The following is a 13,524-nucleotide window of genomic DNA, read 5'->3' as shown; positions in this document are numbered from 1 at the left end:
TATAACACACCCATGATTAATTAAGAGAATTATTATATGCTCTCTGTGCATTTTGAGCATATACATATTTTTTTTTGCGTCCTCACGATACCAAACACACACACACACACCTTAGAAATTTAGCTGTGTGTTGCGCAATTGACCGGTGTGCTATAGATTGCCAAAATAGGACCCAAAAAATTTGCAAATCTGTCCTCATAGCTAAATGTGGTACTAATTCCACATGTGTTCCTGTGTAGCTTTAATGCAGTTTTCAGTATTAAATTGACAATGTAAAAATCACATTAATTAATTAAATTAATCAAAGAGGTGTGTTCAAACTTTTGTTAGGTTTCAAACTGCAGCAAACATTGCTACATCCTGTCATCATCACTTACATGCACTGCGCCTCTTTATACTTTGCCCTATTCATTTGCAGAACATTTTTAAATAATAAAAAAAAACACAGAATTTAAGGTTTTTGACTGGTACTGTAAATTAAAAGACCCGATGTTTAACAGTGTGTGCGTGTGTGTGTGTGTGTAGTTGTGAGAGAGAGCGTATTCCACCTGCCGGCGGTACTGTTGTGCAGCACAGCTGCTGGAGGCCGTCATTCAGAGCAGGAGGAGGGTTCCAGAGGCCAGGGTTCCTCTGCGCCTCTTCATTCTCCTACACTCAGCCTGTGGAGCAGCAGCACACAGCACAGTCCAGCTCAGAGCAGGAGGAGTTCAGCAGCTCCATTCATTCAGTCATGGGTCCATTCGACCCTCAGTTCGGCTCCATCGACTCTTCATCAGAATGCAGCGAGGAGGAAGACTACAGTGACTCAAATGGGAGCTATACAGAGTAAATTCTATAGTTACAGCTATTGAACTGCAGCTGCTTTACTGAGTGTGTAATTAAACAAATTACTAAATCAGAGTTTAATCTAATGTAACGATGGCTTGATGTGTGATTATGCATGTTTGCCAACCTTTTGCATTGCATTGATAGGGCTGTTTACTGGCAATAACCTATGTGTCACAATAAGAATTTATGATTTAATATATTGGGTCCTATTTTAGTGATCTAAAGCGCACTGGTCAGTTGCGGATTGCACAGCTTGATTTAGGATGTGTCAATGTGTGTTTGGTATTGTGAGGTCGCAAAAAGCACGCCGTGCACGTGGCTCAAAATGCACAACAGCTATGAACTAATTACCTTAATTAATTGTGGGTCGGTTTTGGGTGTAACGTGCAAAAAAACAATCAGTTCGCCAGTCATCATTGTCTTTAAGAGTCAGATGAGCTCTGACTTTGGCACGTTTGTATTTTAACAACGCAGTGTTTTTATGCGTCACAGCAGAGGATACTAACCTGCGTGTTCATGCTATAAAGGTACGCCAGCAGCTCATTTGAGGGGGTGAGATATAAAATTATATATAAAAATTACCCAAGCTTATATTAATCCAGTGCAAATTCTGTACATGTATTATACCTATATACATATAGCTGCTGCTTAACAGATTAGATTATACTAGGTTATCTTATCCTGGAGGTGATGGCAGTGCATAAATCCAGTACCATCTTACCTATTTATGCCGAGATTAAAATGACAAGAAAAGTAATATATTAAAAATGTGTTTCTGAAAAACAACTTACAAGATTCATACGATAATGACAAACCTGGACAAGTCATAGAATTTGAAATTAGCAATTCCCAGGCCTGGATAAGTTTTGAAAAAATACAAATACACAAAAAAGTTTAGGAAAAGTCATTGAAATTTGGTCTACAAATATTTGTGTTTCAGTTTATCAACTAAGAAAATCTATTTTGAGCTACAATTACATTAGCTCAGTGATTTATCCCTACACAATGGAGCTAACAGGATCTGACACACATTTTATTATTAAAGATTGCGTGTCAACATTTTATCTGATTCATTTTAGACCTACTATAACCATTTTTTATTATAGTTTTAGTTGATTTGTTTAGTTGATTAGTTGAAATTTGAAGGCATGGAAAAGTCATGGAATTTGATTGGTTAAAACGTGTATGAACCCTGAATATAGGATTGCAAAACAAAATATCACAATTATTCGGTTTGTCAGTATGTTCTTTGCATATACATTTAATTGCATCAAGTACCAACAGTTCAGTGTTTTCAGAAGAGCATGTTGAATTAGGTCATGATTTTGTTGTTTATTTACTTAGTATTTGATGAATCTGATGTAAGATATTTTATTAAAAAGTGTTAATATGTAGCAATCTGAATGTTTCACTCTGTTCAGTCTAGAAACTCTTAATGTACAGATGAATTTATATATATATATATATATATATATATATATATATATATATATATTGTATGTGTTGTGTTGAGAAGGAACATTGTTAAACTCATACTCTGGCATCATGGCCACAGTGAGAATTTAACACGCATGTGGTTTGTTTCTCCATAGAAGGCAAAAGTAATTTAGGTCGTTATCAGTGATCTAACAGATTACCATATGCCGCACGTTCACGTTTTGGTGCTGTCAGATTTGTTGTAACTCAGTATTGGCTTAACTGTTTGCCTCATTTATATTCATTAAATTTTCTCCTTTTCACTTAACCGCTGTTTCTAATTAGTTATTTATTTGCTTTCATTCATTCAGATGTTGGAATATTGCTTGTTATCTGCGAATCAGGCAGGATCAAATTACCGTATTTTCTTTATGCCCTAATGAAGTGGCTTTTACTGGGAGCACTGGCTCGTAAATGAGTTTGGCAGAGGGTGACTGATGTGGTGTTTTGTTTGATCCACAGAGAGGACATCAGGACGGCCAATGTCATCGCTGCTGACGCTGTCACCTGCCTGGTCATCGACAGAGAGTGAGTTTTTTCTGTGTGTGTGTGTGTGTGTGTTTTACTATTTTGTATATTGCCATTTATAATAGTGAAGACATCAAAGGTACACACAGTATTTTACAGAGACCATAAAGGTATTTAAATGATAGTTGTTTTTGATCCACAAAACTACTGACAAATTAGTAAGTTTTATGACTGTAGTTTGTCAACAATTAGATACTCTGTCCTTATTTTTAATTCTTTAATGTAGCAGGTGCACACCACATATAATAATAATAATATTTTGTCTAAATTTGAAGCTCTTATTTCTAGGGTTTCACGTGACACCATCGTTTATAGCTGGGGTTGTGCCGAATTCAGCACCCCCGCCAGGAAAAGCACCCCCTCTCGGTAGCACACGTGTACGTCTTCTTGGTTTTAACTTTTTTAGAAAATGAAAAACACCCAAGATGTTGTTTTAAGCTACGCTGACTCCTAAGAAATAATGAAAAAAAGACATGCACCTTCAGCCTCTCCCGAGAGGGAGTGCTTTTCCTGGCATGGGCGCAGAATTTGTCACCATAGTAATGCCAAATTCAGCACCCCTGCCACGAAAAGCACCCCCTCTCTGCAGCGGGTACGCACCTTCTTCTTGATAAAAGTCCCTGTACTTTAACTTTACTTAGAACTTTAACTTTAACTTTACTTAGAAATACGCTCTGAGTGTGGGTGCTTTTCCTAGCGGGGGGGGGGTACTGAATTCGGCACAACACCGGCACCATTTTAAGGACTTTAATCAGGGACTGGCTAATAGTACACTAACACAATCTGCACACAGTTATGAATAGAAAGCTTAGCTTGGTCATCTAGAACCGCTTCTAGACAATTAAATTAGCATAGCTTAGCTAGAAGTTTAGCTAACAAATGACTGCCCAATCAATCAGTAAAAACCTTCGGAAAATCTGTTTTACTAAGACTACGGGCACTATTTTAGTGATCTATAGCGCACAGGTCAATCGCGTATTGGAAAGATGGGTTTAGGGTGTGTCGGTGTGTGTTTGGTATCGTAAGGGTGCAAAAAATACATCTTGCACAGCTTAAAACTACTACTATCTCGAAAGTACTAATTCTCTTAATTAATCATGGGTATGTTTTGGGGATAACGTGAAATAAACCAATCAGTGTGTCACTTGCCGTTCCCTTTAAGAGGCAGGTGAGCTCTGACTTTGGCACGTTGATATCTTAACTGCACGGCGCTTTGTGCGTCTTAGCAGAGGATACTGACCTGAGGCTGGTAACTCTAATGGACTCTAATGAATCCTGTGCAACAGAGGCAACTCTTGCTTTTCCTTTCCTGGACAGTCCTGATGAGAGCCAGTTTCATCATAACGTTTTTAATGGTCTTTGCAGTGACTGCACTTGAGGGTGCTTTAAAAGTTAGTAAAATTTTTCAGGTTGTCTAACCTTCATTTCTTAGTGATTTTTTTTCTTTATTTAGTTGAGTAGTTCTTGCTTCTCATAATCTGGATTAAAACATTACTCAAATAGAGCTATTCACTGTATACCTGTAACTCTACCTCTTCACTACTTTACAACTGATGCTCTCAAACACATTAAGAGACAAGAAATTCAAGTAATTAACTCTTGATGAGTTCAGCACAGCTGTTAACTTAAAGCCATTTTATTTCAGGTGACTCTACCTCATAAAACTGACTGAGAAAATCCAGCCAAGATGTGCAAAGCTGTCATCCGAGCATATAAAATATAAAACATATTCTGGTTTGTTTCACACTTTTTACTTATTTGTTGTTGTTTTTTTCCATAGTTTTGATGACTTCAGTCAAAGCTTTTGACTAGTGCTGTAAACAGGTGGAAATTACAGCTGGGTGTTGAGAGCAAAACTGGCCAAAAATGATTAATGCATTAATAAAAAAAAACATTCCAGATTATGTGTGTGCATTTAACACACATTAACGTTGACAACATTAAAATTGAATTTTTAAAACGTTTATTTAACCATTTAACCATTTTTAACCATTTAAATTGGTTTAACCATTCTTCTAGGTAGACTTCTTCTATGGCTGTGTATGTCTAGAGTATTCTTAAGTGTTTCCAGATGTATACCATAAGGTGCTATTTAAACAGGTCCCCAAGTCTGGGCAGGGGAGAGAGCAGAGAACATTGAGTGGGGCAATGTCTCTCTCCAGACCGTCTAGGACCACCTTAAAGATATTGTCTTATGCCCGGATCAGACTACACGATTTTAGCCTGATTTGGCCCGATTTTGTCGGCGCCGACACATTGCGTGCGTCGGAGCCGACAAAGCTCCGTGTAGTGTGACACAGTCAAAGATCAGTAATTTGACGTGAGCGATGCCGTCAGAGCGTCCGACAGAAAGACTAGCATGTTAGAATTTTTTTGTATTTTATCGCCTAGTTTGACACATGCTGCTCTGCAACGCGCTCTCCCTGACTCTGACCAATAGGAAGACAGAACCTTCTGTGGCGCACAGATGTAAACATGGGAAAAGAAAGCAGGACTGTGCTCCTGAAGTTCTCTGGACCAGAGAAGAATAATCTAATAATCATCTAATAATCTACTTCATCCATGAAATATTCTGTTTACATTCACTGAAACCTAAGTATCTACATCTTTACCATACCTCAAGTTCTCTCTGGAGTACAAAAAGCATCTAATGTCCATTTGGGTCACCCAGGAATGAGCCCACAGTCGCTTTTCCACCTTTAAGTTTTTTTTTCAGCATAAAAGCGCTTCCATCACTCAAAGGGCTTCTGTAGCCGTGATTGTCAGATTCTATGCTTCTCCCCCGCGATGACCTACGAACTCACGCGAGGACGCGGAAGATGATTGGTCGGTGACTAACGTGTAGTGTTGCCAGTCCTCCGAGAACAACGCAAAACGAAAATAAGTGCTTAATCTGACATAGTGAACATTGTGAGGGACAAAAATGTCGTGTAGTCTGAGCTCGGCATTAGTCTTTGTAATAAATAATTGTATTACACCTAAGGCAATGTCTGCGGTGTCTTCTTCCTCATCTTCAAGCATCTTCACAGCAAAGAGACAGCGATAAACGACAACAGTTATTCCAAAATCCTTTGAAAAGTTTTTTAGAGGCTCAGGTCACCAACAAGAAAAGTTTTTTTAATGACATCTTCCTTCCCTCAGACAGCTCACACCAGCCCCCAATTCATGTGCCCAGCCAAGACCTCCAAAATAACAGGAAACAAAGCATGTGGTCTGATTCGGAGTGGCGCTGTGAATGTGAGGGAACAGTAACCCCGGGTGAAAAGCCCTGCGCAGCATGCTTCACAGATTTTGGATCTCCGTGGACACAGAAACTCCGGGGTGTCTGGATCTACTGAGCACAGAGGCGCTCCTAAAAATAGCCACCCCACCACCGTCTGACTCCCCAAGGAACATAGCTCCACAGGGGGAAAACAGCCATTAACGCGCTCCCATCAGCCGAACCCAGAGCTTTATGGCAGGGCCATTAGCGTGTGCTTGTTTTGGCGAGGACGCTGCGTGTTGGCGCTTAAGCAATGAGGTAATTACGTCAGCTGAGCCAGCTCGTGCCTCCAGTTTCCTGTCAGAACTGTGGGAAGTATCAAATAAAGCATGATAGCTTTAAGCCTCTGCATGTCCAGAGGCAGGATACAGTGCTCTGATATAAACAACAAAAACAGACCACAAAAAAACAGCCCAAATCTCACATCACATCTGTGATCTCTGTTTTATGGAGGATAATTACATCATCAGCATCGTATATACAGAATAAAGCATGCTGTAGGAATGTTAAAGGAATAGTTATAGGGAAATGAGTGAAGCAATTCCTTTAAAGGAATAGTAGTACAGCAAAAAAAAAACATATACTGTAACCAAATATAGTAAATCAGCCAGATATGAAGATATGAAGGCATGCAGCCTCAATAGCCTTGAGCTGTAAATACTGTATATCTACAGTACCAGTCATCCAAGCTATTATTATATTATATATAAAAATATTATTTTAGATTCTTCAAAAGTAGCATCTCTTGCGTAGATAGACACAGCTTTGCACATCTTGGCTGGATTTTCTCAGTCAGTTTTATGAGGTAGAGTGACCTAATATTTCAGGCCCTCAGTTAACAGCTGTGCTGAACTCATCAAGAGTTAATTACTTGAATTTATTGTCTCTTTATAATGTGTTTGAGAGCATCAGTTGTAAAGTTGTGAAGAGGTACAGTTGGTATACAGTGAATAGCCCTTATTTAAGTAATGTTCTAATCTAGATTATGGCAAAACTACTCAACTATGTAAAGAAATAAATGTACGAATTTAAAATAAGGCTCCTTTATTAAGGGTTTATAAACAGTTTATAATGGAGTTTATTAAAAACCTTAATAAGCACATACAGCATGTAATAAAAAAAAACAACAGTGACAATGACTTTTTTTAAAAGATCTAAAAAAATATATAGAAAGTCAGTTTAATATGTTGTTATAGTTAAACTAATAAAGTTATTAACAGATATGTTAATGTTAACTGATGGAAAAGACAAAGTAAGATAAGCATCAAGTAAGATCTGAGGTTTAACATTTGGTAGCATTTGGTATTTGGTACAACACAGGCCACCGTTGCCATTCCTATTTTTGTGTTGTATCTACTTATTAATAGTTTATAACCTAATTAACGTTCATAAACTCCTTTATAAACCATTTATAAACCCTTTATGAAGGAGTCTTATTTTTCAAAGGGGTACCGGAAAAAAATTACTAAGAAATTAAGGTCAGTCAATCCAAAAAAAAAATCAAGAACTATGAAAGTATCTTTTTGTGCGGTCGCAAAGACCATCAAAAATGTTATGATGAAACTGGCTCTCATCAGGACTAATGATAGGACATGCAATAGGACCCTGCTGTTGAGAACAAAAAAAATAAAGAAAACAAACAGCACTTGCCTGAGGATACCACAATTCTTCTGAGATAATATCCTGTTGATATATAAGACCAAAACCCACATTATTTGATGTCAGTCACTATTTATTCAGCCAATCAGCAGACAGATTTAAAAGTTCTGCTACATCTTAGCTCTCATAAGACAAAAAAAATGACAAATCCAGTCCAATAATCAAGCGTAGTAAAAAACAGTATGACATTTAATAATCAAAAAAGGAAATACTTCAGTAAAGATGAAAAAAATGCTATTTAAATAGATTACATTTCCTTTTCTACTATCTATCACTGTTCATACAATGATAATTTATCATTGTTCCAGATTGATTAAAAACCAAGTTATTTTTTGAAAAATTAAACAGGACAGTAGTTTGTTTATGCTTAAAACAGTACTTATAAAACAATAAATAGAGCTTATACAAATATTTATACAAAGTGCATTTTGCTTTATATATATATATATATATATATATACTTAAGAAATCAATAAGTGATTCTGCATTATGAGACATTATCTGAAGACTACCAAAGAATTGGACGGTGCAGTGATGAACACTGAGTCAGAGATAATGGGTCTTCCAGCATGACGATGACCTTAAGCATACCTCAAATGTTTCTTTATGGGTGTCCAGTTCAGTCCATTTCTAAGTATCTGTGTGGATTAATATCAGATATCACTTTTTTCTCTATTTTTTCTGTGTTGCATTAACCCTCCTGTTATTTTACAGGTCAAATGTACCTGTTTTAAAGTTTGAAGATCTAGGAAAAATAGTTAAAAGTATTTTTTTCACTATGAAACTTCTTCTGCTTGCCTTAATTAGTGTAATCAACATATAATATGGTTATATAAATGGTTCATCTAACATATTTGCAACAACCACCCCCTACAAAAATTTTAACTAAAACAAAATTACAATGTTATGTTTCAATGTTATGTAAAACTTTTTTTAAGTATAAAGTAGTGAAATATTTAAAAAAGTTTGAACATATATTTTTTTTAATGAAAAACAAGCGACTTATCCTAGTTTAACCATTACCTGTTAGAGGTAAGGAACAACATTGCACTAAATATTGATAGAATAATTAGCAATGGAGTTAGTAATGAAATATTCACACTGCTTTGTTTTTTTTATTATTTTGGATAATTAAACATGCACCGGGAACACCATTGTTGTTCCTGACAAATTAACATAACAGGAGGGTTAATGCAAACTTAAAAAAAAAATCCATTCATGTTAAAACAAAGGGGATCTGAGAGAGGTGTCAATATTTTTTGGACAGGATTGTAAAATGATTTATAAACGTAGTTTGAACCATATGTATGTAAATATTAGTCCCCATTAGTTAGCTACAATAGCCTTATACCCCCATTCCAAAACTGGAGGAGCCGATATGAAACGTGCTTTCAGAAATGGGGCTAAATTGTCAGGAGGCCTTTGCTGCCCGTGGCATGTTCCCAGTCTATATTCAACGTTTTATTGAGATGCTAAGAATACAACATCAACTGGGTCAGCAGTACCTGTTGTGATGTTTGTACCTGTCCATCAAGCGGTCACGTTTTGGAGGTCAGGTTACCGATGCCCCCAATAGCTGAGGGCTAAATTGAATAAAGCACCTTGTAAAAACAGCCATTACATAAGCAATGCTGGCTCCTACCGACAAGCATTGTGGAGACTATATCTATATTCTGTAGATGCAGGCTAGATAGATGTTTTTAAAAACAGATTAAAATCATATTGGATTTGGGATTTATGGGAAAACATGTTCTGTGCCTCCCTGTATCCAAGCTACAGCTGTAATAAAATAAAATAAAAAGTTTAGAATGATGCTCATACTAACACTGTGAAAGGATCAGACATGTAATCCCTACAGCTCTAACGAAAGCTAATAATGACACCCTCTGATGCCCAACTCTACCTCTGATCCTTAATCCCCAGCAGGGAATTACAGTAAGTGTAAAACTGGTTCAGGAAGGCTGTGAAGTTTAATACAGATTGTATATTCCCAGACACATGCATATGCAGAGGTGGAAAGTAACTAATTACATTTACTCACATTACTGTAATTGAGTAGATTTTATGAGTAATTTGTAATTTTTAAAGTAGTTTTTAAAATAGGTCATTTTACTTTTACTCAAGTACATTTTTTGACACAAGTAATGTACTTCACTACATTGGAAAACTCCCCGTTACTGAGTAAAAAAATTAAATACTGAGGAAAAAAAAAAATTGTCTGAATTAAAAAAAATAAATAAAGTTACCCATCAATATGTGCTTCTTTACGGCACTGCACATGCACCGCCGTATGTATGTTTTCATGTTTTTCATAATAATTCCTTATGTTTTTATTAGGAACATTAAACAATCTGCTTGGGCGTTTAAAAAAAAAAAAAATAGTAGTTAAAGCACAGCAACGACAAGTAAAAAATAATAATAAACTGTAAAACTATAAAAACACAGTTTATAGTCACATATATGACCATAACCTTTTAAATTTTTAACATTAAAGAAAAAAATGGATCATAGAAACCTATGCCACTTGTTCTTGAAAATGTTTTATGGGGTGGTCTGAACAAACACTGTCTGAAAGGTCCAAATTATTTATTATTATTTATTTATTATTTATGATTTGCTGTACTTTTTTTTACATCAAATAATTAAAAGTAACTATGTAACTTTTACTCAAAGTAAATTTTAAATTGAGTACTTTTTTACTTTTACTCGAGTAGAATTTTAGCTGGCTACTTTTTCTTTTACTTGAGTAGAATTTTAGCAAACTAAAGGTAATTTTACTCAATTACAATTTTTCAGTACTTTTTCCACCTCTGATTATATTTTAAACAAAGTACAATATGTATATAAAAAAAACTTTAAGTATTTTAGCGATATTTAGGCAAGCCATAAACTGTGCACTGTGCAGCTTGATTTAAATTGTCTTTCGTATCGTAACAATGGGAAAAGTACACTTTATGCAGCATGTAATAATTCTCTTAATTAATCATTTGTGTGTTTTGAATGTAACATGAAACAAACCAATCACAGGTTCACTTTCCATTCCCTTTAAGAGCCAGGTGCGCTCTGACTTTGGCACATTGCTATTTGAACAGTGCAGCTTCTCAGCAGAGGAAACTGACCTGCTCGTTAACACTTGTTCATTCTGAATAATGTTTATGTTTTATTTGCATAGCTGCCAACAGGCACGTGCTATGGGTTTGTGTACTGCTACATGTCCACGTGTGCATAAAACGTGGTTGTGTACGGTCATAGGGGATGCATCTGTGTTGATAATTTCCTGCCAAGATAGTAATAAACATCTTGCTGTTGACATCTTCCTAGGTTGTGTTCAGTCAGTGGTGCACCTGTGTTTTCTACTGCCAAGATAACAATACACAAGAAACACCTTGTTTCGAGACCACCACGCCCATCGACGTAGCTTTATTGCTATTTAAACGATGTAGTCTGGATGTAATGATCATATATGTAAGCGGTTACAAGGAAAAAACAATTGCAATGTTGTACAATTAAAAAGAGGCCCCTGTTGGTGCCTCTATCCTGAAAAAAGGTTAGATATGGGTAAAATACAGCTTCCAGTAGCCTCCTGCAGCACATTTGCCCACGTATGTTGCAGCTGGGCCTGTAGATCCTGCTCTACACTTGCAGGTGACCAAAGCTGGCATTCAAGGCGCTCCTATTAATGTTATATTGATAATAAATGTGGAAAGGATGTAGGTCAAAGAACTGCTGCAAGCTAGAGGACATATTCCTGTGTGGACGAGCATTATCCTGCTGAAAAATGCCGCTTGGAAGCCCAGCCAACCCAGACAACCCATGTGGCCACAGGATGTCCTGCACATATCGCTTAGCTGTTAGTGTTCCTTATATCACGGCCAGGGGTGGTCGACTGTTGATTGCAATGGCTTTACACCAGCAGTCAGATCAGTGTGGCGCTCCACAGCAAAGGCAGAATTGAAGTGCTCACCACAAGGCATCCATTCTCGAACACAAATGTCATCAGATCCCAGTTAGAAACTGGATTAGTTGCTAAAGACATTTACATTTAGGGTAATTAGCAGACGTCCCTATCCAGAACATCTTCAGTCACCATTTAAAGACAGCGAGTGACTCTTCTGTTTTGACACCCAGTGACCGATCGTTTGACCACCTTGGTGCAGGACAGAGAAAAGTCTATATATCTCTTCTATGGGTCTTTCGGAATGGTGGGACAAGTCAGGATCCTAAATATGATGCATGCGGTGACGGGATGCCAGTGGAGGGAACAAAGCAAAGGAGTCATAAGAATTAATTATTTGCAGAAGCCTGATGAATCGCAACGGAAGAACAACCAGAATGAAGTTGCTGTAGTCAAGTCTTGAAATGACAGGAGAGACTACACAAGCACTGAAGTCGTATCCTTAGAGAAAAACAGTGAAATTCTCTGCATGTTTTAAAGAAGAAATCTGCCTGACCGAATCAGATTTGCAACATGGTTTGAGAATGATAACTGGTCATCCATAACTATGCCAAGGCTTTGTGTTTCTGCCTATGGAGTGACCAGTGAGTTCTTGAAGGGAATGAATAGTGAGATTGTAGCGAAGACCTGCAGTTCTTAAGGTGAACAGTTGGTCAAAACATTAGCTGAGTGTGTGAGAGCTTATGATAAAAGATTATTTTACCTCAAGAGCAAATGTAGAGTGATAAAACAAGAGGACTAAGCATTGAGCCTTGTGGAACCTCAGTAGAGAGTCTGGAAGGAGCAGATGCTGCCCTCTACTATGTTACCTGGTAGGTACGATGCAAACCACTGTCATGCAAAAGGCCCGCTTTTAGCGATTTATAGTTCACTGGTCAATTTGCGGATTGAACAGCTGGCTTTAGAGCGTATCCGTGTGTCTTTTCATGATTGTGTTTTGAGTGTAACGTGAAATAAACCAGTGTGTCTCTTGCCATTCCATTTAAGAAAGAGGCAGGTGCACTCAGACTTTGGCATGTTGATATCTTAATAGTGTGGTGCTTTCCGCGTCTCAGTAGGGAATACAGACCTGCATGTTCACACTGTAAAGGTACACAAGAAGTTCATTTAAGGGAAGACCAAAGTTATTTTAATCTTTATTCTGTTTATTGTTGAGTTAAAAGTTGGCTTTGTTCTCTGCAGCCAGACTCTGATGATTGACTAGGTTTGTTTCAGTCAGTGGAGCACCTGTGTTTTCTGCCGCCAAAATAGAAACATGCCAGAAATGTACCTGAACACACCTCACTTCCACACACTTCCTAACTTCACGATGCGCCTTGAGCAGAGTGGACAATAGGACCCTAAGACGGGTAAGATCAAGAAGAAATCGGTTCTATATGTCTGAGTGAATTATGGGAGTTGGAGTGAGGTCTCTTAGTGGGTGCAGACTGATGAAGTTAACATTCATCGATTCACAGTGTCACATGTGTACCTGTAATACATTTTAGAAGGCTGATAATTACCACCCAAAGTGGACAGTGCAGTGGGTGCTAATGACTGTAATCAGCAGTGTCTGGTTATTATTGTCTTTTGTGCAAATAGATAATTAGCATCTCTGGTAGAAATCATATCCATATTCAATACAGGAGATCTGATAGGCATACCTCACAGGTTTATACAGTGTTCTTTTTCTTACATGGGAAATGGCAAACGTGATGACACATAATACTAGTTCATGGTCCATGATTTTTGGCATTCCAGTGTTTTGGGAATTTCAGTGCAGAGATGAACAGTTTAATAGTTTATAACTATTTCCACAGCAACGTAAGACTTGCAC

At 37.3% G+C, this 13,524-nt stretch overlaps 1 protein-coding gene across 2 annotated transcripts in view; it reads left to right on the top strand.

Moving 5' to 3' along the window:
• The window catches only part of prkg1b (protein kinase cGMP-dependent 1b), a 286,216-nt gene that overhangs the window by 227,017 nt on the left and 45,675 nt on the right, over window positions 1-13,524 (top strand). For both annotated transcript variants that reach the window (XM_049464766.1, XM_022669352.2), the window contains one exon: window positions 2,767-2,832. In XM_049464766.1, the coding sequence (XP_049320723.1) occupies window positions 2,767-2,832 (66 nt within the window). The remainder of the gene's footprint in view (window positions 1-2,766; window positions 2,833-13,524) is intronic.

Source organism: Astyanax mexicanus, chromosome 15 (assembly GCF_023375975.1).
Source record: "Astyanax mexicanus isolate ESR-SI-001 chromosome 15, AstMex3_surface, whole genome shotgun sequence".
Classification (NCBI taxonomy): domain Eukaryota; kingdom Metazoa; phylum Chordata; class Actinopteri; order Characiformes; family Acestrorhamphidae; genus Astyanax; species Astyanax mexicanus.
Note: the sequence above shows the minus strand (reverse complement) of the source record. Positions and strands in the feature narration are given on the sequence as shown.